The following is a 25,932-nucleotide window of genomic DNA, read 5'->3' on the forward strand; positions in this document are numbered from 1 at the left end:
TACATTAAGTCGAATCATATGAGCAGCTTTGAATTAAGAGAAAAATAATACAAAAGCATGGGAGCATCTTCTGTTAGAAACCTGGCAAAAGTGCCTAGAAATGAGCATGTGTCCTCTTTAAATTTCACATAAAATAACACACTATATTTTAAATTACACAACAATAAGCTGATAATATCTGATAAAATGAACATAAGCTGAACACATTACTTGCTTTAGAGTTAATACTACTCACTCTACTAACTCTGAAACACACTCATTTCTCCATACATGCATTTATAATTGAAAGAAAGTTCCACCTATTTCTAAGTGTTTTCCATTTAGTTTTACATACCACTAGCTATGTTTGTTTGACATCTTATGATGTGACAGTTTCTTCCTGTTTACATTAAAAAGCATCTTCTTAACACACATCTAAGGTTGAATGGTTAAAGATTTAGTAAATCACTAGTTTAAAACGATCCAGTAGACTAGTAAAAGCTGAGGAAGGATTAATGAATAGCTGCTGCAACCCAATCCTGGTGCGTAATGTTTGGAGTAGCAGGGTCAGTTATAGATTCAGGTCTTGTGCGTATATGCTGCAGTGTTTATGTGGTGTGGATAACACATGCAACATGAAAGGACTGAACCTTAGCTGCCTATTCCCTGGGGTCTTGTATCAGGCTTTATGCAATATGGAAGCATCTGTTAATAATATAACCTACAGTATGTGTGTGTATGCAGAAACAGCTGCTTCAGCATCAGTGGCAGGTGCAAAAAAATAATATATACATACATATATACGTCAGTTTTTGAGGATTTTATCTGACCGTGTACTCTTCGTCTCTCACCTCCCCCCTCTCTCCTTTGGCTTTCTTTATTCTCACTCTGTTTAAGTACAATTGTTGGCTATGAAATGTGCATGAGTGTGATGTTTCTCTATTATTTGGCGTTCCCTCAATCTGTATCCCCGTGGTGAAAGTATATCAGTGCCACAGCTTTCCTAGAATAACAGCCACCGGTTTGTTTTCACTCAGATGTCAATAACCTTGGTGCTAGAGCAGTGTGTGCTGCGACTGTAGAGTACGAGAAGATAAGATTAGATGTACACACGTTCAAGGGCTACTGCACTCTATGTACGTCTACAGTATGTCAAACGTCGATTGCACAAGAAAAAGCACACGCGTGTATGTCGTTACATGCATGTACAAAAGCATTGTTTTCTCATATTACCTGAGTTTGTCAAATATTTTTTTAACTGACTGCCTTTAACCATGCTTTCAGCGCTCCCTCTTTCTGGCTTCTCCTCTCCAATGGCGTTCTCTCCATCGACCGGCATGTCAAAGGCAAACTCTCTCCTTGATCTCGGATCCAGCAGGTGAGACCCAAAGTGGAAATAAATCTATACTGCAAATATAACCATCAAATCTCCCCCCAAATGTGCACGTCATGAGAATTGTGCTGCATTTTAATGACGTTTGTCTGCCCATTAAACTCCTCCTAAAACATACATTTAGAATAAAGTCCCCAATTTCTAAGTAAGTTTTATGTAAGAAGTGAGGATTTCTGTTTTTGAGGAGTAGGCCTATGCCTGTTTAAACACTGTTCTGAGTCACTACCAGCCCCTTTACTGCAGTGCTCACAAAGCATAGTTTCTTTCAGGGAAGGGTTGAGGATCAGAATGCGGGCAGAGATGAAACACGTTGATAACGCAGGGAGCAGGAAGGGGCATTTTCCAATCAGATGTTCTAGTTGGCCACAATAGGAAGTGGGTTTGTTTAGAGGCACAAACATCAGAGTGAAATGGCATTCTTACAGGGGGAGGTCACCGTCACTGTGGCGTTTTGTTCTATTTTTAATCGCCACACTAGGACAATCTCATTGCTGTTTCATCCCAACAACCACCAATTGGATTTGTGCATAATACTTCATTAGACAGTAACATCTAATGATATTAGCAACCCCCCCCTGACATTTCAGCTACTACCACCGTAAGGTTCACATTTTAAGTTTTGATTGAATACTTGGACAATTACTGGATGGATTGTCCTGACATTCATGCCCCATTAAGCTCATAACACCACTGTACGGTACTTATCCTACATGTAGAGCACTATAAAGGAGCTAGCTTAGCTGAAGAATATTAATCTTATAAAATGTAGGACAAATTGTGTTCAGATGAGGCTTGCAATACCAATACCACGTACTTGTAGATAGTGGACTAAAGTAAAGAGACATAGGCACTTGTTTGCGCGACTAGTGTGGTTTGTCACATAAAATGCTAATCATCGCACATGGTATTAGCCTTGAATGCTAGCTCGTATCTCAAAGGGAGTTGGTAATATGATATGGCAACTTGAAGTGTTTTGCAGTCCTAAATCTATGACAGAAAAACGCTATTTGTGTTTTTGCACGAAGCACTTGATCTCTGATAGGAATATAAACCAAAGGCTGGAAGGTTTTGGGGAGTTTTAGCAACAGCTTGATTCTCTTCAAAAAACACAATATGTGGTATCTAATATCCTTCTTATTGTGTGGTTTGGGGAATGGATAGGATTAGTGTCAGGTTTCATTTTGAATGTATTGTTTTAAATGTTTTCCCGTACCCTGGTGTAGAGGGTAAAGCTGGTATAAATAAGGGCAACAGGAGTGTGAGTAGGTCAAACACCAGTACAGGTTTTTCAGTCCTCATTGTGACCTCCTATTATATCATGGTTAACACTTTGCCCTCTTTTTCCATAACCATACGAAGTTATAAGGACACACACTGAAATACACAAAGAAAAAAAAGCCCTTGGGCAGAGGGAGGATCCCACACTGCATCCCACATTGTCTCTCCGAAACCTCTTCTATTTCAGTGGAGGGTTGCGAATTTCCACCCAGCTATAATGACAGGAAAAAAAGTACATTCTTTTCAAATGAGCATCATCGACCCAGCCCTTGCTATTCTTGCAGAGGCATTGTTTGTAATAAAAACAGAGCGGCTGATTAGCATAGCCCGAGAGCGCGTTTCAGAGAGTCATTGTGTACGAGGCCGTGTGCTTCCTCTACCGCTAATTATGAGCGGAGAGATAACTCGGGGGAGTCCCGAAGCAATTAGTGGTTTTAAGTCGAGGCTTGAATCCAATGGAGAAATAAGGAAATGCTGACCACGTATTATTATTGTGTTATTCCACTTTAGGTGATATCTTGGCGTGACACTTTTTTTCTTTTTATCCGCAGTTCAAATTCTTCCTCCACCACTTCGTTGGCCAGTAACTCTCCGAAGACGGGTGCAAGTGACTGGGCCGTTCCGCAGGGCTCGAGACTCAAGTACCGCCAGCAGTTCAACACGCTGGACAAGCTCATGAGTGGCTACTTATCTGGTAGGGAAACACACACACACACACACACACACACACACACGTACGCACTAAATGAACACAAGTTGAGTGCTTGACTGCTCATGAGAGGCCTTCTCAAAGTTTGACAGAGCATAGACTGGTTCGGCTTCACTTCACACACATGTACTCATGTGTCCCTTGTTGTTGCTGTTAACCCCACGGTCTTAAAATGTTCCAAATCAGCTGGCAGGAATTCAATTTTTTATTAATTCTGATGTCATTTTCTTTCTTTGCAGGGCCTCAGGTTAGAAACGCGTTGATTGCATCCAACCTGACCCAGACACAGCTCGCAACAATCTGGTGAGTATAGGTTGATAAGTTCATAATCGTATCATCACAATGTATAGATGGATTATGACATAGTGATATTTTTGATAATTATTCCATTGGCCTACAGCACAAAAGATTATTCAGGACTATGAATTAATGTCATTGTCATTCAAAACAAGACGGGGTTGGTTTGTAAGTGAGGGAATGTTATTGAAATTATGCTGAAAATGTCACGGTTATCTAAAATGATGCTTCTGACTCTCTCACTTCTCATTGTTTTGTATACTACAAACAGCATCAATTGTTTCGATTTACTCTCAATGATCCCCGGGCGCTGCACGATAGCTGCCCACTGCTCCTAGTACTAGGATGGGTTAAATGCAGAGGACCAATTTCACTGTGTGTGCTCTGCTGTGTGCATGCATGTGACTAATAAAGAGGGTTTCATCCTCCGATTCTATAAGCAAAATATTCCAAACAGACCGTACACTTTTTACCCAGCAGCAAAAAAGCAAACCAGCGCAGCAGGATATGAGGAAGATATTCAATACCGATGTTAAATTATGAGATATAAAACTGTCAATTGATTCAAATTTAAAGTGCAGTTCTCTTCTCAGACTCTCTTTCAACTCACTAACAAAAAGTGCAATATCTCAGTGGTTTCCGATGTGTTTATGAAGCAAGCTGACATCCCGATGACAGTAAAAAAACTATATATTTTGCAGCCTTAGTGAGTATAGGATTTATGAACCAGATGGTAAGAAACAGGTCTGTGCTGTGTCTGCTGGATGTGTTTAATAAATGTGGTGGAAAATTCACTCCAAATAACAACTTCACAAGGTGATAATTTGTCAATTTTAACAGCTTGTCTCGCTGCCTCTCCAAACAAATTCCTGCTTTAAAGTCATGATATCCTTTCCTGCAACATTTTTTTTTTGCTTTATTTGAGTTACTATATTACTTACTTTCGCAGGATCTTGGCAGATGTGGATAAAGACGGACAGCTACAAGCTGATGAGTTCATTCTGGCCATGCACCTGGTGGACATGGCTAAAACTGGCCGACCTTTACCCCTCACACTGCCTCAAGACATGGTACCTCCCTCTTTCAGGTAACATACACACACATTTACACACTTTTTGATTGAGTTTTAATTTAAGATTGTAATCAGAGGTATCAATTGTTTAATTTCAGAGGAGGAATCCAGCCCAATGAGCTTGTTAATGGAACAAGCCCTAACATAACTCCCTGTTTAATCGACACGCTGGAGATAGAAACTGCACAAAAGAACAAGAGCAACGGTATTATATTTCCTGCACACAGAATTATTTTCTCATAATGTCAGGGCTCTCTCTGTAACATACCTGTCTCTTCCTCTCAGCGTCCTACGAGGACAGGCTGAAGGAGAACTTTGCGAGAGGCAGCGCCGAGCTGGAGAAACGTCGCCTGGCTCTGGAAGAGGAGCAGAGGAAAGAGCGGGAGAGGCGGGAAAGGGAGGAGAGGGAGGCACATGAAAGGAGGGAGAGGGAGGCGAGGGAGCAGGAAAACCGCAGGAGGCTCGAGGAGGAGAGGCGGAGGCAGATGGAGAGGCAGAGAGAGGAGGAGAGGCTCAGAGAGCTGGAGAGGAAGGAGGTGAGTGGTGGAAGCATCCTCGCTCCCGTGAGATGCTCAACATCTAGAGATTGTTGGGTGACCATGTGTATTTTCAGGTGGCGAAGCAGGAGATGGAGCGTCAACGGAGGGAGGAGTGGGAGCGTGGGAGGAGAGAGGAGCTGGGCAGGAGGAAAGAGGGGGAGCAGGGTGAGATCTCCAGACTGAGGGCCAAAAAGAAGAGTCTGGAGTTGGAGCTGGAGGCTGTGGTGAGACTGAAATAACTTTCAGAAATGTGAAATCACAGTCATGCAAAAAGCAACATGGACACTGATATCAATTGCCCCGGGCTCACAGGGCAACAGGCACAAGCAGATCTCAGACTGTCTCCGTGACGCCAAGAGTAAGAGGCGGATCCTGAAGGCAGAGGTGGACCTCGTCAATCAGAAGAGAGACGCGCGCATCATAGAGATCAACACGCTGCAGCTTCAGTTTGAGGTGAAAGACTTTTCACTTCCCTTCCGTGTCAATCATTTAAATCATCCCAGTTTCCAGTCTCATGCTCTGTTTGTGTGTGCCTCTGTGTTTGCTGTAGGACTGGCAGAAGAAGCTCTCCATCCTGATCCCCGAACAACAGAGGCTGACAGAGAAGCTGCGGAGCCTCAACCTCAACAAAATCTCCTGTGGGTGACTAACGCCTAGTGGCACAACAAGAACGCATCACCGAATTCTCTCACTCGCATTGACCTTTTTGACCTTTGCCCTGCAGCAGTGACTCTGACCTCTGTGAACGGGAGTGTGACGGAGAAAGGAGTGAAATGCCGGAGGCTGAAGGACCAGCTTGACACTCTGGAGAGGGAGACCACTGACAAACTGGCTGAGATGGAGCAGTACAACAAAGACCTTAAGGTCAGTGGGTACAGACTCATACAGGAAATGAAGGATGGTGATGACCTTTTTAGCCCCAATCACAAGAGACTAAACTATTTCAACAAATACACAACCCAAATTAGCCCCGGAAGAGCCAGGTCGGGCAGAGTGGTTTCAGAACCCAGATTGTAGAAATGGTATACTGATGAACGCGACATGGCTTTTAAACTTGATAGCCAGGCTAACTGTTTAACCGTTTTTCCATCTTAGTGCATGCTAATCAGCTATTGTGCAGTGGTCCTTTTTTCATCTCGAAGCCCTAACTTTTTTCGGAGACATACAGTATATGGATTTCAGCATGGAACTGGGTATTTTCAGAATGACAAAACAAAATAAAGCAGCACCACTACATGGTTTATGGCACCAATATACAGCAGCTGTAGGACTTTTTTCTTCTCTTACAGCAATGGTTGATTGGAATAAAGCAATAAAAGGTAAAACACCGCTGTGAATTCTTGTTCAGCTGCTCAGGGTAACTTAGAGTTTCACCCCACAGGCAAAGTTATTGTCCACGTCCATGCTCGGGTTTACACAAACCTAATATCTGTGATGAATGATGTCATGCTCCCTCCCAGTATATCAATCGTCAATTTAGTACTCACTCTTTTCTCTTGGTCTGTTTAAATGATTTCCTGTCTTACCTGCTTTTTACAGCTTTTAACCTCTTACTTTCTCTTCTCTGTCTCTTTTCCCTGCTGCCTCCTCTGCCTGAATGTCTTTCTTATGAATTCACATCCCATTCCTTTTTTTTCCCTTCCTGTTCTCTTATCACACTTATTATACCTTTTCATCATCCCCCTTCTCTTCTCCACTGCTTTCCCTCCCTTCATCATCGCACTGTGTTCCTCTCATAGCTGGGGGATATGGATGACTGTGTCCTGCGAGGCCTTCTGTCTCTGCTGGCCTGCCTCAGCCAGCTCTTCCTTCTCATCAAGGTTATCTCTCTTCCTCTCTGTCTCCCTCTCCACCTCTCACTTTTCAATCTTTTTCACCATCCCCTTTTTATTATTTTGTCATCTTACCTCTTGTTTTACCCTATACAGTCAATGGTTTTCCCTGAGATCTTCAATCCTCCTGTCCTTTTTTATCCAGCAAAGATTTTCGATCTGTTTGCTCATTTTGCTTTTTTTTCCTTTACAACTCATTAAATGGAGCTCTGCTCTGGTCTTCCGTTATTTTGTTGATGTTTCTCTCCATGGGATTTGTTCCAGGCTGTGTTTTCTCTGTAAACAGCTTGCACCCTGAGGGTAAAAAGCACACACAGAATGCTTAACCTGCACGATTTCTGTATTAGAAATGGGAGAACAAAAATCTGCTTGTATTATAAATACACAAGTGCATGTTTCTGTCAGTGTTGGTGTGTCTTTCAGTATTGCATGATGTATTTTTACTAGTGCACCAAGCAGGTATAATGTTTTTAAATGACTACATATGTACATAAAGATAAGTTTTACAGCACCTGGACTTCTTTCTATAGATTATGACACACACAAATGTAATATACAGTACTACTCAACCACTACTTTGGCTGCTTTGTGTTTGTAGTTGCAGAATGAGAAATGCTTGCAGCTGTTTTGTGCTTTGGCTAATCATAACACTGTTTCTGCATTGTTTGAACTGAAGACTGAACAATGCTTGTTTTTATGCCTCCCTTATGCAATGTACTGTACATTCTGTGGCTGCATCAGGAGCTGAGGGAGAAGCAGGTGAGGCAGCAGGCTGTCCTCGATGACCTGCACAGAGTCAAAGAGGAAAAAGTGAGGGAGCTTCAGAGGCGCAAGGAGGAAGAGATGGAGAGGAGGATGAGGGAGGAAGAGGAGGCAGCCAGGTGAGTGTGGCTGCAAATTACTCGTACTTGATGTTTTACTCTGAAGATATTTAAAGGGACCTTCATTTTAAAAGAGCACATTTTCCGTGACAAAGATGCAATTTTATTCCCACAGACAGGCGAAGCTAGAGCAAGAGAGAAGACAGCAGGAGCAGATCCAGAAGGAGGAAGAGGAGGCGCGTCAGAGGAGGCTCCTGGAGGAGCAGATGGCCCGACAGAGGGAGGAGGAGGAGAGGGAGGCACAAGTTCGCCTCAGAGCAGCTCAGGAGAAAGCACAAGAAGAGGAGAGAAGACGGAGAGAGGAGGAGGAGGAAAGAAGAAGAGGGAGCAGGAGGAGGAGGAAAGGATACGGCAAGAGGAGGAGAAGGAGAGGATAAGGCAGAAAGAAGAGCAGGAACGACGAGAGCAGCAGCTGGTGTTGATGGCACAGCAATCCTCAAAGCTGACAACGTATAGAGCTCTGTACTCGTTTGTTGCCCGAAACGCAGATGAGCTGAGTATAGAAGCAGACGGCACTATAGAGGTACTAGACACACACACACACACACACACACACACACACACACACACACACACACACACACACACACACACACACAGATTTCCATTTACATATTTAGAATGAGATTCATACACACATATATTTCAGTATTCCTCAAAAATCCTGAAGTCCCATATTTTTTCTTTTCTTTCGCACAAACAAAACCCCCCAAAAATGAAATAGTTCATAGTCATTCCTGTCAGGTATACAGTATGTTTACTTTGGACAACATCTTAGCATCAACACTCCACAGACACAGCTACACAGACGACTTTACATTTGATAGTTAAATGTAAGTAGAAGAAAGAAACAAATATCACTAATAAAAAAACAAGCGTTTACCCTTACAGTTTCACATTGTTTACTTTTATGTAGAATAGGAACTACTTTTATAATTGCATTGAGCAAAAGTATCACCAGCTAGCATAAGCTAGTTAGCTTATATGACTGTAATTGTGTTTCTAGCTGTTAGCTTACATGCTAACCTAGATATTTAGCATTTTACAAAAAAAAATGTCATTACAATCAGTTGGCACAAGATGCAGGACAAAAACCAACAAGGTCAAGTGTTGTCTGATCTGCCACAAAATAACAATTACAGAAAAGCATTCTGTCTGACGGTCTAAACATACTAAATGTTTATAATCGCTGTGCTAGGAAACAGCATCCTCTTTGCCTTGCCATTGCTGAAGGTGTGTTTTCCTTGATGCAGGTGGATGAGCAGACTGTAGGTGAGCCTGGCTGGTTGTGTGGGAGATTCCGTGGGAAAAGGGGCTGGTTCCCCCACAGTTACGCAGAGAAGTGTCACGCCCCTTCTACCTCTACCACTGAGACTTTAGCTACTTTACCTGGAAAATTGTCCTGTCCACCGCCAATACCACATAACGCAGGGTAACTGAAATATCACAAAGAAAAATGCCTTTGTTTTGTTCTGTCTCCTTACACTAAAGATATTACAGTTTTGTGCTGTATTAGTTTAGTGGTTTTTATTCGTGTTTGCTTCTTTTCTAAGTGTTTGTCCCTCCATTTTTACCCAGAGACCCAGATGGGAAAGTAGCGGATGACAGTGCTGTCTCAGCCCAAGCAGACGCTTCACAGGTAAAGTTTGATGTATCTTTACTTTTTTTACACTAGGCTCATACAGACAGAAGACCAACCAATTGCATAGCAATAGAAAACAAAGACAAAAAAGACAAAACCAAAAATAAATATATAAAGCTTGTTATTTTCAACCTTTCCTTGACTCAAAAATACCGTGACATGAAACATATTTGGCTGTGCTATGTTTCCTGTTGGTGTCATGTAGCCTGTCTTCATAGTTATTTGAGCTATAAACAGGCTTTGGAAGACATCTAACTAGGTCTGGCTCGGGTACATAACACTGCTGCTGATACCAACACACACACACACACACACACATCCTTCTACAGTACAACAGCAGGATGTTTATTTATAGTTTTCCTTATTGAGAGTTCCTCTATTTTTTGGCTGTTTTGTGGGTCACACAAGTATTTACAGATCTCCTTCTCCCGATAGATGACATTAGTGTTAGTAGGTCTGATGGTCAGAGTGATGAAGTGTGATCTGAGATATTTTTAAGTATCTCTATATTTAGACAAATGGCCTTGAGGATGGTTTTCATGGTATCCTTGATTTAATACTTGACTTACTCCATGGTGCTTAATGTAGAACGTTGCTTCTCTCACTCCTCAGTCCTTCTTCCCTCTGTTGGCTCGAGCCGTCTCCTCCTGGTCAGCCACCTCGGAAACTCACCTCAACCTCTCCTCCGGGGCGGGTGACATCATCACCCCAATGCTGAGCTTCTCTCAGGGCGACGTCATCAGCGTGCAACAACAGAGGGAAGACTGGTGGTTGGGGCAACTCAACGGGACACAGGGATGGTTCCCCAAAAGCTACGTCACTTTGGAGATGGGTGGCAATACAGAGTATGAAGACACACACACACACACACACACACACACACACACATACAGCTCATATTGTCTGCTGTTGCTCAGTGTAAGACTACATTGACTGTATTTTTCCCATTCTAGTGGGGACCCATTTGACACTGGTGACTCTGTTCAACTAGAGGGTAAGTATAGTTCATCTGTAGGCCACATGACTGCTTTTCATGTTCATATTGTAAGATATATGGCTCTGACTTGCACTCTTGTATTTTACGATAACCAGAGTTTGTGGCCTTGTACACGTATGAGAGCCCAGAGGCTGGGGACCTGACGTTTGTTGAGGGAGATGTTGTCATGGTGACAGAGAGAGAGGGAGAGTGGTGGCGGGGATGCATCGGAGATCATACGGGAGTGTTTCCCTCCAACTACGTCCGACCTGTAGAACCAGAGGTGAGACGAGCCATTAAAAGTAAAACAGCATCATATAATCTTTACAAAGAATACATTGAATTGCATTTTTGCTTCTGCTGTATACATTGAGTCCTCTTTTTTTTACAGTCATAGTTACATAGTTTCCTTTTGTTTTTCATTTCAATTATGTTTGTTATTTGTTACTTAATAAAATACAACTTGTTTTTTTACAGGGAACAAAAGCAGGAGCTCAAATCAAAAAGCCTGGTGAGTCAGTGATTCACAACTCTCACACACACACACACACACACACACACATACACACACACACACACACACACACACACACACACACACACACCACACACACACACACACACACACACACACACACACACACACACACACACACACCCACACACACACACACACACACACAAATAGACTGGCTTTCTTATTAACTCTGTTATGCTCTTGACATTTACCTGATCTAAATTCATCCTCAGCTGTATCTGTTTGGTCAACAGAGATCGCCCAGGCAGTCTCCACCACCGTCGCCCCAACGACGCATCAGCTGCGTCTGTCTCCAGGGCAACTGATCGTGGTGCTGGCCAAGAACTCCACTGGCTGGTGGCTCGGGGAACTGCAGGTCAGTGATTACAGCTCTAGGGGCCCATCGAGATTTAATGTAGGTTTTATGAATGTAGTTTATAATACAAAGCTTTAAATGGTCAGTAACTCTGATTCAATCGAACTTAAATACTGATGTGCAGTTCAAGGTCAATTATTATTGCCGCAATGAATTAACTATTCCTTCAATTTGGGAAGGACTCGAATATTCAACAGTGTTTTCTTTCTCTGTTCGAAGAACTATAAATATTTAATTGTGTGAAAAAATGTTTCATGGTTTATCACCAAATTATCATTCTCATATTTTGTGTGCAAATATAAATGAGAAATCAATAAAAAATACAAAAAACACAATGCAGGTAAATGTACCACTCCATCAACGCCTATGCTGTGGATGCTATTGTATCTGCTGACTTGTCAGATCAATGGAGTTCTGGTGAGAGGTGGACGGGAGGTAGCAGGAGTAATAACAGGGTTGCCTTCAGGTCATACATCTACAGCAGCGAGCGGTCAATCCTCACTCCACTTTTGTGCTGAGGCTGCCACTATAGCTCTGGTTAAGCTCTCAGTTTGACACAGTAATGAGAAAGATGAGACCAAGCTGTAAAGTTCAGACAAGAGTCAAAACTGGAATTAAAGATGATTACCACGGCTTTGTCAAATTGCATAGTGCCCTTAGTAAAGAAAATTAGGATTTTAGTCAATTAGAATCCTGACAGCAATAATTTAGTCATTCAGACTGGAGGCTGAGCTTTGGTCTAATTTATGAACCAATGTCAATTCTCAGAACTCTGCCCGACAAAATAAATTCATCAATTCAAGTCCCGATTTATAAACCAGAGGGGAGAACAGCAGGAGATTGATTTATCTGTCTTCTTTCCCTCCAGGCTCGAGGGAAGAAGCGGCAGAGAGGCTGGTTCCATTCCTCTCACGTCAAGCTCCTCGGGCCCTCCAGCAGCAAGTCCTCTCCCTCCCCTCTGCCAGGTGATGGTGCACACACACTTGATACACAATTATTGATTGGTTTCTGTCTTGCATATTCAAGCAGACACATTGATAATGCTTGTCTCTTTTCTTGACATCTTCCCCTAAAATATACCAATCAATGCCAAGAAGTTTTAAATGAATAACTCAGAATTGCATAATGTAGTATCTGTCATTTGGGATTTATCCTGTGGGGAGCATGAATGTAAAAAAAAATCTCATGGTTATACATTCAACATCAGCTTTAACTCACATCATTTTAAAACCAGATTTATGTCTTTGCACCCACAGTGTGCCAAGTTATTGCAATGTACGACTACACTGCTGCCAATCGGGATGAGCTGAGCTTCTCAAAGGGTCAGCTGATCAGCATCCTGGACAAGACCAACCCTGACTGGTGGAAAGGTGACGTCAATGGGGTCACAGGCCTGCTGCCCACCAATTATGTCAAGATGACAACAGAATCAGACCCCAGCCAACAATGTGAGTAAATTGCAAGTTATTTACCTCTGACGGACCATATTTCTCTGTCATACATGTGAGAGAAAATCAATAGTTCACACATCTAGTGAAAGTGCTGTTGGGGAGAAATAAGACTGTGGGCAAAATAGAAAAAAAGCGATCTTGCTGCTGTCAATCTGATTGGTTGACTTGGCTCACTGCAGGTACAGTAGATTCCCCATCCATGTCAGAGCATGGAGAGACTGACGGTAAGCTAAAAGAGTTGGTTTCTGTCACTGAGGGATCACTGGTGAACTTGAACCCACTGCACTTAAAAGGCTCAATCCCCCACATGGTGTGAGACCTTAATTAAAAACAAGTAAAATCACTTTTAAATTGGGTTTTTGGTTGTCCCTGGAATGGCCACACAAAGAATTTTAAATCATGAAATAAAATAGATTGACATCTTGGGTAATAGGTTTATGCATGTGCTTACCAAGTCTGTTAAGTAAAGCTAAAGCTAGCAAGTGAATATCTTAGTATTAATATCATAGCAGTGAGAAAATGATAGCTTGGCTGTGTCCAAAAGCTAAACTATAATTAAAATATGGCTACCAAGATTTATTTTGCTCACTAAATAACACTCTTATTTGTTATAAAACCAGAAATATATCATGATTAGCTAGATAAGCTAGCAATTACCCATGTTTTCACTCTATGAGCTAGGCTAACAGTCTGCTGTAGCTTTATAATTAGCATACAGCCCCGAGAGGGGCATCAATTTTCTTGGCTTACTCTAGGGAACATAGGTAAGTGAATAGGCAAATTCCCCAAAATGTCTTGCCAAAATTCACTTGGTCACAAAAGAAAAGGAAACAACCACTGATACATTTCAAATTGAAAGCACACTTTTCTTCCTTATCAGTCACGCGTTTTTTTTGGAAGCTTAATCTTCACTGGGAAATAGATATGCACAATTCATACCCCTGTTTATACAGTTCACTGATCGGGCTCTTTGGTAAGGTTCGGATCCTTCTATGTTATATTCACAGATCTGATTATTTAAAAAAGGGCCCCATTTGAAGCAGGAGGTACGTGTTTCAATTAGTATTCATAGCCTGCGTGTTGTCTCCGCAGCCATGGATCTCTGTTAACAAGTGTGAACACACTGGACATTTAATTAGGATGCACTTGTCAAAGCTGCAGACACAAAACACAGTGACATTTTAATGCTAATGAACATGAACTGGTACACATCCCGGCTCACACAAGGCCTGCGTTTAATCACAGGGAAAACGAAGGAAGAAATGACCATCATGCCCCAACCGATGTGATTAGTAACAACATTTACATTTCCAGAAATACATTATTAATACACCTGCATGTAAGAGTGTAGCATTAATATTAAAACTATATTAATGTCTCTCCGTCTCTCCTTCATCTCACTCACTTCCCCCTCCCGCTCCTCCACCCCATTTTTTTTCCCTCTGTAGGACAGTAATGCTGGCTTTCCTCTCTGCTCCTTCTCTTCTTTTTTCTCCTCTTCCTTCTCCTCCTCCTCCTCCTCCTCCTCCTCCTCCTCCTCCTCCTTCCCCCTCTGTCTGAGCCTATCCGATTTGCCCTGTCGCTACAGGAGGCCCAGCTGCCAGCAAGAACAGCCCAGCTCTGCGCTTCCCACGTTTTAGGACTGTAGTGTTCCGTGCTACTTGTTATTGATCCCTTTTATAATTTTCTTAGCTTCCTTTACCTTCTCTTTTTTCTCTCTTTTTCTCGAAACACATTTATTACTCACCTTTATCCCCCTCGCTCTCTCCTCCTGTGTTTCCCTTGTGTTTCTTTAACTAACTAATTAACCGGGGAGCGAGGCAGAGGCAGCTAAACGTGTTTTTAGAGGCTTCATACCTCTGATAAAAAGCATGAAATGTGTAGTTTTGCTAAAGATACATTGACGTATGGATTGAAAGAGGTCTGCAGTATAATGAAACAAATATATCAATGGATAAGACTGAATCATCATTGAAATTTCTATATTAAGGTTATGTACATAAGAATGTTGCAGGGTCACTTATTCTTGCACTAACAACATGAAACCTTGCTGAAACGGACCAATGTAAAGACTCGCTGTTGCTTAAATCACCAATAACCTTGATTGCTGCTTGCTGACTCTTTACTCAAACACAGAAATTGTGATTTTATTATCCACTAATTATGCACTTCTCCATCTATTAATGCTTCCAAGTGTTTAAGGTTGAGGTCATCCTATAATGAACTGTGATATCACCAGCAAAAAGAACACACACACACACAGATATTAGCATACTAGCTGGTAATTCAGAGATTATGACACTACACTGCTAACATTTACCGCCAACAGTTGCTAAGTTTGAACAACAAAGACTTGAACCACCAGCTGAGTCTTCCACCGCTCCTTCCCTACAGGGTTAGCTTCTTTACTCATCCACACCTATGCAATCATTTGAGCGAGCGCTCCTCCATGAAAGGTGCTTTTCTTTCATTCATTGCCTTTGTAGCAGTGTTCTTAGCGTTAGCATCGCCTACTATGTTCCCTTTGTTCATTTACTGCAACTACAACGTGCCTCACACTTGTCTGTGCATTAAATGTAAATAGAAAATATATAACTGACAATAAAGGGAGATTTTAACATGCTAAACGTGTCGTGTTTTTCCTCGGACACTGTAACCGTGATTGACAGGAAAGTGTTTGTGTGCATGCACATGCTTGTGTGTTTGTGCATGTTTGCATGTGTGCGCGCTGTAGGGTGTGCTGACCTGATGTCATTGGACACCATGACCCCTCAAGAGAGGAAGAGGCAGGGGTATATCCATGAGCTCATCCAGACTGAGGAGACCTATGTGGAAGACCTGGAGCTGGTTCTTGAAGTACGGACCAACACAACCATGCAGGCACTGGAATTTCCTGGTGTTTTGATTTTATTAATGTCCAATTTTGTCACTCAGGTCTTCTACAAACCTATGTCTGAGTCAGGCCGACTAACAGAAGCTGAGATGGGAGTTATCTTTGTTAACTGGAGGGAGCTCATCATGTGTAACACCAAGCTACTCAAGTAGGTACCACACACCACCTTTAGGGAGCATTCTGGGAAGTTTTGTGAATATGCCCTGCTTCCTAAATTTACATTTGTAATTTTTACTATGTGCTAAAGGGAGGAGATGCACACCAAAAAAAGGGACAGTTTGCCCTAACACATTACCTTTAGTGCTAATAATCAATTTAGATGTTATGGTGTAGGTTGGAGCTATCAGCCGTAGAGATGTCTGCCTTTATCTCCATTTGAAGAACTCCACAGCATTATCTCCTCCCAGAAAATATGACCCAGTTATACCACAGAATGTGTTGCAAGCCGTTTTATGTAGGAATTATTGCTACCACCAACCGTATCAGGTGGTTCGTTGGTTGAATTATACCTTGAAGGAAAAATCCACTGGAAAACAGATTTGGATCTTTTAATAAAGATGTAACAAAAATGTTGCTTTATATATTCATCATCCTGTTTCCCAGGGCGCTGCGTGTCCGTAAAAAGACGGAAGGAGATAACATGCCGGTCCAGCTGATCGGGGACCTGCTTGCCTCGGAGCTCGCGCACATGCAGGCCTACATCCGCTTCTGCTCCTGCCAGCTCAACGCTGCCGCCCTGCTGCAGAGCAAAACCTACAACCAGCAGGACTTTAAAGACTTCCTCAAGGTAAAGGTGGCAGATAAGGGATGGTCCATAAATGAAAAACACAAACTGACAGGGATCTGAAAAGCATTATACTCTGATTTTTCTCTCTTTTACTGTCTGCCTCCTCTTGAGCAGAAGATAGCCACTAACTACCGCTGCAAAGGAATGCCACTGTCCAGCTTCCTCCTCAAGCCCATGCAGAGGATCACACGCTACCCCCCTCCTCATAAAGAACGTATGTAGAAAATGCTTTATACAATTCTCTGGATCCACCCCTTTTTCTGATATTCATTGTGTGATTCCACGTCTCTCCTTTCTCCTTCATATGGGTCAGATCTCGGAGCACACCCCTGATAATCATGTGGACCGCGGCCCGCTGAGAGAAGCTCTGGAGCGGGCGGAGGAGCTGTGCTCTCAGGTCAACGAGGGAGTGCGGGAGAAGGAGAACTCAGACAGGCTGGAGTGGATACAGAGCCACGTGCAGTCCGAGGGGGCTATAGAGGTAAACACAGGCAGACGTGACGTTTTTATAATCAAGCGAGAAAATCTAAATTTGTTCATGGCTTGTGTCATCTACGGGAGCCCTGAGAGGCAAGCTATGGAAAAAATGATAGTGAAACACTTTGAAGTTTAATATGAGTTGTTTGTGTTTATGACAGGGTCATTTTTGAAATGACACTTTTAAGTTCCTCTGTGAACCAGATGGAAAAAAAAGCTTTTGCCCCCAAAAAGTTTTCGCTTTTTTCATCTAGGAACCTTTTGTGATTTTTTTTTTAAGAAAGTAAAAATAATTTTGAAGTGTTTGTTGTTGTAATACTCATTTTGGACACATGAGGTTTCCTTTTTTTTAATGGTGAATTGATACTCTTAATGCATTCTTAACACAACGTACATGTATTGATACGACTCAAATATATTTCCAAAGAAAGACATGACAATCATTACTTTGTAACACATAATCTACCTTGTGTGATTCTGCATGGAGAAATTAAAACAACGGTGGAAGAAAACATGAATGCTTATGGTTCTATTTAGCACATGTGGAACAAAGAAATATTATTCTTTAAAAAAAGACATGTTCCTAAGTCATATATTCAGGAGAAAAACTATTAACATCAGACATTTTCACACTTTCCTTCCATAAGAACATTTCAATAATAAATTAGCCCTATAAAGTAAAGAAGTAGACACCTCCGACACTGCCTGTTGTGTACCACTTGAATAACTTCTGCTGGATACTTTTTATAACCTTTTTGTTGGGTTTCCCTTCTCCTCTACATCAGAATGGATGTGTCTGTCAAAGGCAGGGAGCATTTTTCACTGAAGCCCTGACTGTACTTGATAGTTTCCTTCCATCTCTCGTCACTCCTGCCTTTTCTCTTTCAGCACTTGGTCTTCAACTCGCTGACGAACTGCCTCGGGCCTCGCAAGCTGCTGCACAGCGGTCGACTTTACAAAACCAAAAGCAGCAGGGAGCTGTGGGCTTTTCTCTTCAATGATTTCTTCCTCCTCACACATAGCGCCAAACCCTTCTCTTCCTCAGGACCGGACAAGCTTTTCAGTCTCAAGACCAACATACAGCTGAAGATGTACAAAACAGTAAGAGAGGCAGTATTCATACACAGAATTATGTAAATACCTTTCGCGGTATTACAATACTACTTTGATTATTCATGAAGCAGTGCCGAGGTGCAGTCTTCCTATGATTTACCTTCTGTTCTTCTCCAGCCTCTGTTTCTAAATGAGGTTCTGGTGAAAATGCCAGCGGACCCCTCGAGCGATGAGCCACTCTTCCACGTCTCACACATCGATCGTGTGTACACACTCAAAACTGAGACCCTGAACGAGAGGTATGCATGCACATGTTCTTCTTCCAACATTTACAACCATTAGATTATCAAACGGTGTAAAAGATCTATGTATTTATGGTGTTTATAGAACAACGTGGGTCCAGAAAATCAAAGCAGCTTCTGAACATTTCATAGAGACGGAGAAGAAGAAGAGAGAGAAAGCTTACCAAGGTAAACACATTCTCCTACCTTTTATATTATGAGCCTGTGTGTGCCTTAATAACTAATTATACAGCACATTTCAACACACTGTACAGTATTTATTCAGGTTAAAGGGCGGGGAATCCTATTTGTAAGACCTTCCCCAGCATTATTTGTATTTTCTTTGGACTCTTGCCTTGGAAACCCCTGAAACCCACTCTTCTTATTACCTCATGAGTTGGTCAAACTTGTCTCCCCATTAATAGGAATTTTCTAACATTTGGTAAATGTATGATATTGTTATTTTGTGCTTCAAGCGAAAACTGAAGGACCTTTTTTTTTAATGTACAGATAACATTTAATAAGTAATGTCAATTAAAGTTCCATGTGATGTATTGTTGGCAATATATAAATGTGTTAAAACCTCGGTACCTACGCTCCCTTCAGCAAAAAAAAAAAAGACATAATCCTCCTCCCTGAATATTTGTATATGTGAAATCACCCTAAATGTTGTAGGCCCATATGTAATGTCTGTGTGTGTTTCAGCACGTTCCCTGAAGAGCAGCGGTATCGGCCGCCTGCTGGTAACTGTCGCTGAAGCCCAGGAGCTGAAAGCCTGTAAACCCAACGGTGAGTAACATAGATCACTCTCCTCTGGTCCTATTGAAATCTTTTAATTGTTAAATACAGTATGAATTGAAAATGCTTTATTTTTCGACCCCAGGTAAGAGCAATCCGTACTGTGAGCTGACGATGGGGGCTCAGTGCTACACCTCCCGGCCCGTCAGCGACACCCTGAACCCAAAGTGGAACTTCAACTGCCAGTTCTTCGTCAAAGACCTCTACCAGGACATCCTGTGTATCACCGTGTTCGAGAAGGACCAGTTCTCACCTGACGGTCAGTGGAGACGAGACACACGGAATCAAATGTTATTTGTCCAGTTTGTCCTGCCTACACATGAAGAGTAATCAGTGTTTGCAGGGCCGGTTTCTGAGGCCTGCGTTTGACTTTGTTAAGGTCATTCATTTGGGAAGTGTAACTAAAGTACTGTGTTCTGCTACGCTAGATTTCCTTGGTCGTACTGAGGTTCCCGTGGCGACTATAAAGAAAGAGATGGAGAGCAAAGGTGCCGCAAACCGACGCCTACTACTGCATGAGGTCCCAACTGGAGAAGTCTGGGTCAAACTGGACCTGCAGCTTTACGAGCCGACCAAATGAGGACAAAACACACAGCCAAAAAAAACACACAAACTGCAGCCAATCACACAAAGTGCCTATTTGTAGCAGCACCGGGGTCGCCTTGAAAACTCTTGATTCTACGTCACTGCCTTTAGCCACCCACACCCTTTATCTGAAAGGGAGGTAGACCTGGCAAACTAATGACGGGGTAATGTATTGTGCAAAAACTGTTTTGGTTACCAAGAAACCAGCTAAAATGTAATATAATAGGCCTCAGTTAAATTTGCTAAATGGTTGAGTTTTGTTAAAAAATGTTGCACACTACTGTACAATGTATGTAATGTCAAAAGCTGACCCTAAGAATGCCATTATCCTGGAAATGGCATCATTAAAATGTACAGACGGTAAATCTTCTCCTCTCAACTCATTCCTGGTGTCCTTTTAATCCTACACATTCACCCTTTTCAGGTTTAGTGCCTGGAGTCAAATTTGAGGTATTTAGAAGGGAATAGAGGTAAAGATTTATGGGTTTTATTTAGATCTAAGTGAGGACTGGAGTTGTTGTAAACATGCTGGTTGTTGCGCACATCCAGATTTGGACACCAAGCAGCCGGTCGGAGGGCACCTTCCATCCGGCATGGCGCTGGAACTGATCTGGTACGGTATGTGGACGAAACTGCATGAGAGACATTTGCACGACAAATGAGCTCACATTAAATTAACGGAGGCAACCCTGAGAATAATTTGGTTGTATGAAGTACCTTTACAGCTACAGATAGGTTCCTCATAGAAACACACTTCAAAATATCCCTTTATGAGGCTGCAGCTGTATCACATAATGTGCATCCTATGGTGTAATAGAAAATATAGTTTAACTCATCCTGCTGTATACCTGCTAGACTGCCTTCCTTTGCTTTCATTCACCGCTGTAGCTTTTCTGGCTGCAGTGACTGGATTACTGGAAAAGGCCTGTAGCAGGATGTTGCTCTGAGGTAGCTTCTCTACTTGTCTCCTTGTGTATGTACATCCTAAAGCAAAAGGGAAAGTGGTAAGCTAAAATTAACCGCCATAGGCTACTGGTCACAGTGAGGGAGTAGCAACAAAAGGGTATTGAGTTGAGGGAGTGTTTTGACTACTCATGGATATGGATTTTCATTTGTAACAGGGAGAATGTGTTATTTTGTATCTTTTTAAAAGTTATATAGTCTCACTTTCCACAAATTATGGACAAAATTCCACTGTTAACTCAAACTCAAAGCAAAGCGCTCATAAAAGTCTTTTTTTTTGGTTCAAAGAAGAAAAATACCTGCTTCACAGGAAGGAGCTGTTCTCTTTCCCTTCAGTCTTTCATGTAAATGGAGGCACAATGGGTCCTTTAAGTCCGCCGTACCGAGCTGGGGATAAATCAGAGAAAACTTTGTCAGCAGCGGACCCATTTGCAGTTCTTCACGCGCGTGTCAGAAGAAGTTTTTTTATTATATATTTAGCAAAACATTCAAGACCCCTTCACCTTGAGGTAGCGTGGCATTTTGATGTGGAGAAGAAGCGGATCGTATTCCTTCAGATCATAATGTTCTAGAAACACAAAGCCCTGAAAATGAAAGGCGTTTGTTAGATACTCTCTTGTGTGTGTTCTTTGGCGTAAAAGCAAACACCAAAGGAGGGTGTGTGTGTGTGAAGTCTTGTGAATTATTTAAAAAACTTAAACAACAACAGCCCTTCCCAGAGGTTAGTACCACCTTGGTGTTGCAGTGATGGAGGTAGTGACGGTAGAGGCTCTGGCAGCGTTTGACCTCCGCGGGGCTGCAGCTGGACACATGTTCCTCCACCCGCCTCTGCAGGGGGAACCACACCCGCTCAGTCCAGCGCTTGTGCAGCAGCTCCCTCCTCCTGAGCTGTGTGAAGTCCCGTCTAGTCAGAAACTTCTCCAACTCCTAAATGGAGACATGTTTACACCACCGTGGTGGGTACAGGTACAAAATTAATCGTTTGTGCCCTTTTTTGTAACACAATGATGATTAAAAGTTGTGAAAAGCTGCATATTTTGAATACAGAAACTGCAAATCAAGGCAAAAATGTTGTGCTCCAGCATATTACCTTCACAAAACCATTTTCCATATCCAGTATCGGTTGGATTATGTCCTTCACCTGTTGATTTTCAGCCTCCATCTTTGCCTAAGAAGTAAAGCATGCTTTGGAAAATCCGCCTTCTTTTTGTACAGCTTTGAGTTTGGTTGTGTGCAATACCTGCAGTCGTCTGAGGGAGGTGTGAGACAGCCAGCCCTGTTTGGGCCCCGGCTGCGACCCAGAGGGTGAGGCCTCTTCGCTTCCCTTTGCTCTCACACATTCACCAGGGCTCCTCATACTCCTCCTCATGCTTGGCTGCGTGGGGGTCTTTCTGATCTCTGTGGTGCCTTTACCATCTACCATGCACTCCTGAAACACATGTAGGGTAAAATCTGTAACTGTATTTAATGTACTTACTGTACATGCTGGAAAAACTGTTTGCAGAGTATTTAATAATAAAATACCAGAATTTATAAAGTAAGATCAAACAGCGTAACAGAATCATAATAAAATGTTGATAATCATACATTACAGCACACAATGTAGACAATAAGCTCTTTTTAATGTGTTTAGTCATTTCAATTATTGAAAATAGGGTAGTCAAAGACGAAAAATTGAGAAAAAACAAACTGAAAATACAAATAAATGTATAGACATGTTACTCTATAGAGAGGTTATATAAGATAAAATGTAAAAGTATCAAAACATATATTAATACAGTTTTTGACTTAGCCTATAGACCAAATATCCACATGCAGGCCCCTCACATCACCAGGTAAACACTAGTCATTTTAATAAAGAAAATATAAATGGAACTACTGGGACACATATTTGCCTGTCAGAAACTGTATACTCAGAAATCCCGGCCTGGGTTCACAGACAGCCCAGACACACTCCTGTAGGTGAACCGAGGCCAGCACAACAAGCTCTGACAGGTCACGTCACCACCTGGAAACCCGAGCTGCGGCTCACTGTTATGCAAACACCGCGGCTGGACACACGTCTGTGCACTATGGGGATTTATTTTGTATCAAGGGCAGCTTCCCTCCTGCTGTGCTTTCTGTTGTCTTTCTGTAAAACACCAGTGTCTTTTTGTTTGCATGCTTGGATAGTTTGTTCAGCTGCATGTCACCTGACCCCCTCCACAGGCCCTTTTTTTTTATTGTCCTGAACTGAGAGAGGATAACAGTGGATACCGCATCATCTGTCAATACCCTGAAACCTTTCCATTCATCTTTACACTGAGATTCCAGCATTCGGAAAGGAGCAGATGGAAGGAAAAATAAGTAAAAGCATTGTACCCCCTGCTGACCCGGGTACACAACTGTATCTGGGTAGCCTCCCTGACATTTAAAGACCAGCGATACATTATGTGTTGGCATGTAAGTGTTTTACCTCTGATTTCAGCAGGCTGACAGGAAAATGTGTGTGGAAGGTGATCACACCACTGGGGGTGTTCTTCTTCTTTGTGCTCATCCCTAAATCATGAGAAAAGTTAAGCCACCTGCTCTCAGGTCTGACCAGAGGTAGAAGAAGTACTCAGATGTTATACTGAAGTTAAAGTAATAAAACTGCAGTGTAGAAATACTCTGTTACAAGATAAAAATCCCACATTTAAACTGTTACTTTAGTTAGTGTTGGCAGCAAAATGTACTTAAGTAAATCTAAAAGTAGTAGTTACCAACTGGCCATTTCCAGAATAATATATATTATATCACTGGACTATAATTGGGTATCCATTGAACATTTAGATGCTGGTGAAGGTGGACAGAACTTTAGTTACTTTTTTTAAACTGCCAGGTATTTCCATCCATAACAAGCAATCAGAATGCATTAGTTAAATTGTGTAAAAAAGTAAAAAGCAGCATAAAAAGGAAATACTCAAGTAAAGTAGATAATACATACTAAAGTACAGTCATTGAGTAAATATACTTAGTTACTTTCCAGCACTGGGTCTGACTGAATCTACAGTCAGTGTGCTACATGCTAAAAATATTAGTCAAGCTGTAAAATGAATATGAATTACATGGTAATGGTAAGAGGTTTCTTACCTTTGTTGTCGTGATGACGTTTTGGTCAGACGTTGGTGAGAAAAAACGGCAGAATTAGTGAAAATTAAGAAAACTGCTTTAGAGAAAACAGTTCTGTCCCACGGACAATATTTTAATACAACATCATTAAAAAAAGTTCAGATGGTCGCTTAGTTAACGTGAGGCACGATCTGCCTCAGCGTCATTGAGTGGGCACAAGAGTACACGTCCAGCAGACTCAACAAACACATACACACAAACATTTAAAAACGTGTGGCGACTGCTAACCTTTGCTGTCCCCTGAGACTGGCTCCAGCAGAGGTGGTGACTCGTAGAGAGGAAGAGGGAGGAAGAGGAGAGGAAAAGGAGAGGCCTCCTTCAGGTGTCCTGCCGTCTTAAGGTGTTTACGTTGCCATGGCACCGTTTCACAAGCGCTCAAAGACGCACGCGGCGTTCACCGCGAGACAAGCTACTGATATACGACACTATAACTTCCTTTATTTAATACAAACCAAAGGATCTGTTTGAAAAATAATATATCTGCACGTCTTGAAATGTTAGGCTTAATTAGGCAAGGTCTTATTCACTTATATTTTATGTTAAATGAATTACTTACTTTTTTTTTACTGTATTATTATTCATAATATCCTTTAATTATATTCTAGAATAAGCGTTTAATATTGATTTATTGACATTTTTCTCCATATAGAGAAAGAAAATAAAATACAAATGAATCCTTTTAAAATGCTCTTTAAAAGTTCAAAGAAACATACAATGCAAAGTCATGCCATTTCCAACCAACCAAGTTTCACTATTTAACCCAAATAATCATTGTTGATGTGTTTTCATTAAAATAGTCGCATCTATTTTAGGCAAGGTGATGTCTCCTAGCACTTACAGGTGTCTAGACAAACTTGGAGGCAAACTGTTTATCCAGCCATAGTAAACCAATGATGGCTATATTGGTAGCCTATACTGTCTAGGAAATAATGCATCCTCTTTTAGGCTTCATGCAATCTGATCTGCAAAAACCTTGTGTTATGTGAGAGGTGAGTCATGGGCCCTGATTGACATCTTATTAATAGTATATTTGTTTTAATGCAAAAGCCTATGGGACTAGAAATCAATATACGTTTTAAAAGATGCTTATTCTGTTTTAAAATAATGTTTAAAAAAAAAAAAAGTAGTAAACACGTGCCATCTTCTGTGCTGTTCATGATGTTTGTTTTCACTTGTTCCTAATGCGCTCGTTGACAGGTGCACCCAGGGTGCGATTTGTAGGGGGGGATGGTGAGGATTTCCCCCCCTCTGGTTTTCCTATCCCTACCTCTGCTAAATTATTTTTATCTCCGGTGGGGACAAGGATTTCCCCCCCTTGATAGCGATGAATGCAACTTAACTGCTAGCCTACTTAAACTCTTGAAATCTAACGATCTTCAGTGTCTTTACATCAGAGTAGGCTATTCAGCAGCCTTCTGGCAGACTGCGCATATTTCGGAACGTCATCGAACACAAAAACATTGTAACATTTTTGTGCGGGAACTTCGCAGGAAAAACAGCGCTGAACCAAACATGAAACGCGTTCAGAGCAGCATATCATCTTACTTTACAGGACCCATTTGCAGAATTGTGGATAGAAGAGGGCAGTGGCGGCTCCTGACAAATTTCTCAGGGGGGGCAAAAGTTGTGATGATAGCTAAGATGACCCATTCAATGGGTAAAATAATAATAAATAAAAGTCAGATAGCCAGCTTTACAGTGTCACATCTCATTGTTTAATTTGGTTTTCAACCACTAGATGCAACCCCAGACATAAAATATACAATACATTTGGTTCCACAATAAAACACACATTAACAGATAGTTTGTCATCTAATAGTTTGCCCTTGAAATCACTTTTAGCACAGTCTACAATTTATAGCCATCATGGATGCCATAGCAATAATCAAATCAAATTATACTATAATCAAAACTGTAATTAATCAAAATTTTCCAGAACATATTCCATTTACCACTATACAGTTTACAGGTTTAGTAAAGGTATAGAAAACCAACAGACCCAA

General features: G+C 41.7%; 2 protein-coding genes across 2 annotated transcripts in view; one reads left to right on the forward strand and one right to left on the reverse strand.

The window, feature by feature from the left end:
• The window catches only part of LOC134877070 (intersectin-2-like), a 32,330-nt gene extending 12,149 nt beyond the window's left edge, over positions 1-20,181 (forward strand). The window contains 35 exon segments of the mRNA XM_063902430.1: positions 1,264-1,357; positions 3,202-3,344; positions 3,599-3,662; positions 4,606-4,743; positions 4,827-4,933; positions 5,014-5,264; positions 5,342-5,491; positions 5,580-5,720; positions 5,818-5,905; positions 5,992-6,131; positions 7,007-7,087; positions 7,841-7,980; positions 8,096-8,291; positions 8,294-8,503; positions 9,234-9,412; positions 9,559-9,619; positions 10,235-10,467; positions 10,576-10,616; positions 10,715-10,881; positions 11,076-11,109; positions 11,349-11,491; positions 12,360-12,456; positions 12,748-12,939; positions 15,677-15,798; positions 15,877-15,983; positions 16,439-16,622; positions 16,737-16,817; positions 16,819-16,836; positions 16,936-17,103; positions 17,988-18,200; positions 18,330-18,451; positions 18,540-18,622; positions 19,139-19,222; positions 19,317-19,490; positions 19,660-20,181. Coding sequence (XP_063758500.1) covers positions 1,264-1,357; positions 3,202-3,344; positions 3,599-3,662; positions 4,606-4,743; positions 4,827-4,933; positions 5,014-5,264; positions 5,342-5,491; positions 5,580-5,720; positions 5,818-5,905; positions 5,992-6,131; positions 7,007-7,087; positions 7,841-7,980; positions 8,096-8,291; positions 8,294-8,503; positions 9,234-9,412; positions 9,559-9,619; positions 10,235-10,467; positions 10,576-10,616; positions 10,715-10,881; positions 11,076-11,109; positions 11,349-11,491; positions 12,360-12,456; positions 12,748-12,939; positions 15,677-15,798; positions 15,877-15,983; positions 16,439-16,622; positions 16,737-16,817; positions 16,819-16,836; positions 16,936-17,103; positions 17,988-18,200; positions 18,330-18,451; positions 18,540-18,622; positions 19,139-19,222; positions 19,317-19,490; positions 19,660-19,811 — 4,598 coding nt within the window. The 3' untranslated portion in view covers positions 19,812-20,181.
• A 122-nt stretch (positions 20,182-20,303) lies between these two features.
• On the reverse strand, positions 20,304-24,257 carry fam228a (family with sequence similarity 228 member A). The gene is made up of 9 exons (XM_063902649.1): positions 24,158-24,257; positions 23,235-23,317; positions 22,020-22,208; positions 21,870-21,947; positions 21,512-21,706; positions 21,283-21,363; positions 21,079-21,166; positions 20,665-20,800; positions 20,304-20,448 (listed from the first exon to the last, which is right to left on the reverse strand). The coding sequence occupies exons 2-9, from the start codon at positions 23,313-23,315 to the stop codon at positions 20,304-20,306; spliced, it is 993 nt and encodes a 330-aa protein (XP_063758719.1). The 5' UTR covers positions 23,316-23,317; positions 24,158-24,257.
• Between the last annotated feature and the right edge of the window lie 1,675 nt (positions 24,258-25,932).

This window comes from Eleginops maclovinus, chromosome 15 (assembly GCF_036324505.1).
Source record: "Eleginops maclovinus isolate JMC-PN-2008 ecotype Puerto Natales chromosome 15, JC_Emac_rtc_rv5, whole genome shotgun sequence".
NCBI classification, from domain to species: domain Eukaryota; kingdom Metazoa; phylum Chordata; class Actinopteri; order Perciformes; family Eleginopidae; genus Eleginops; species Eleginops maclovinus.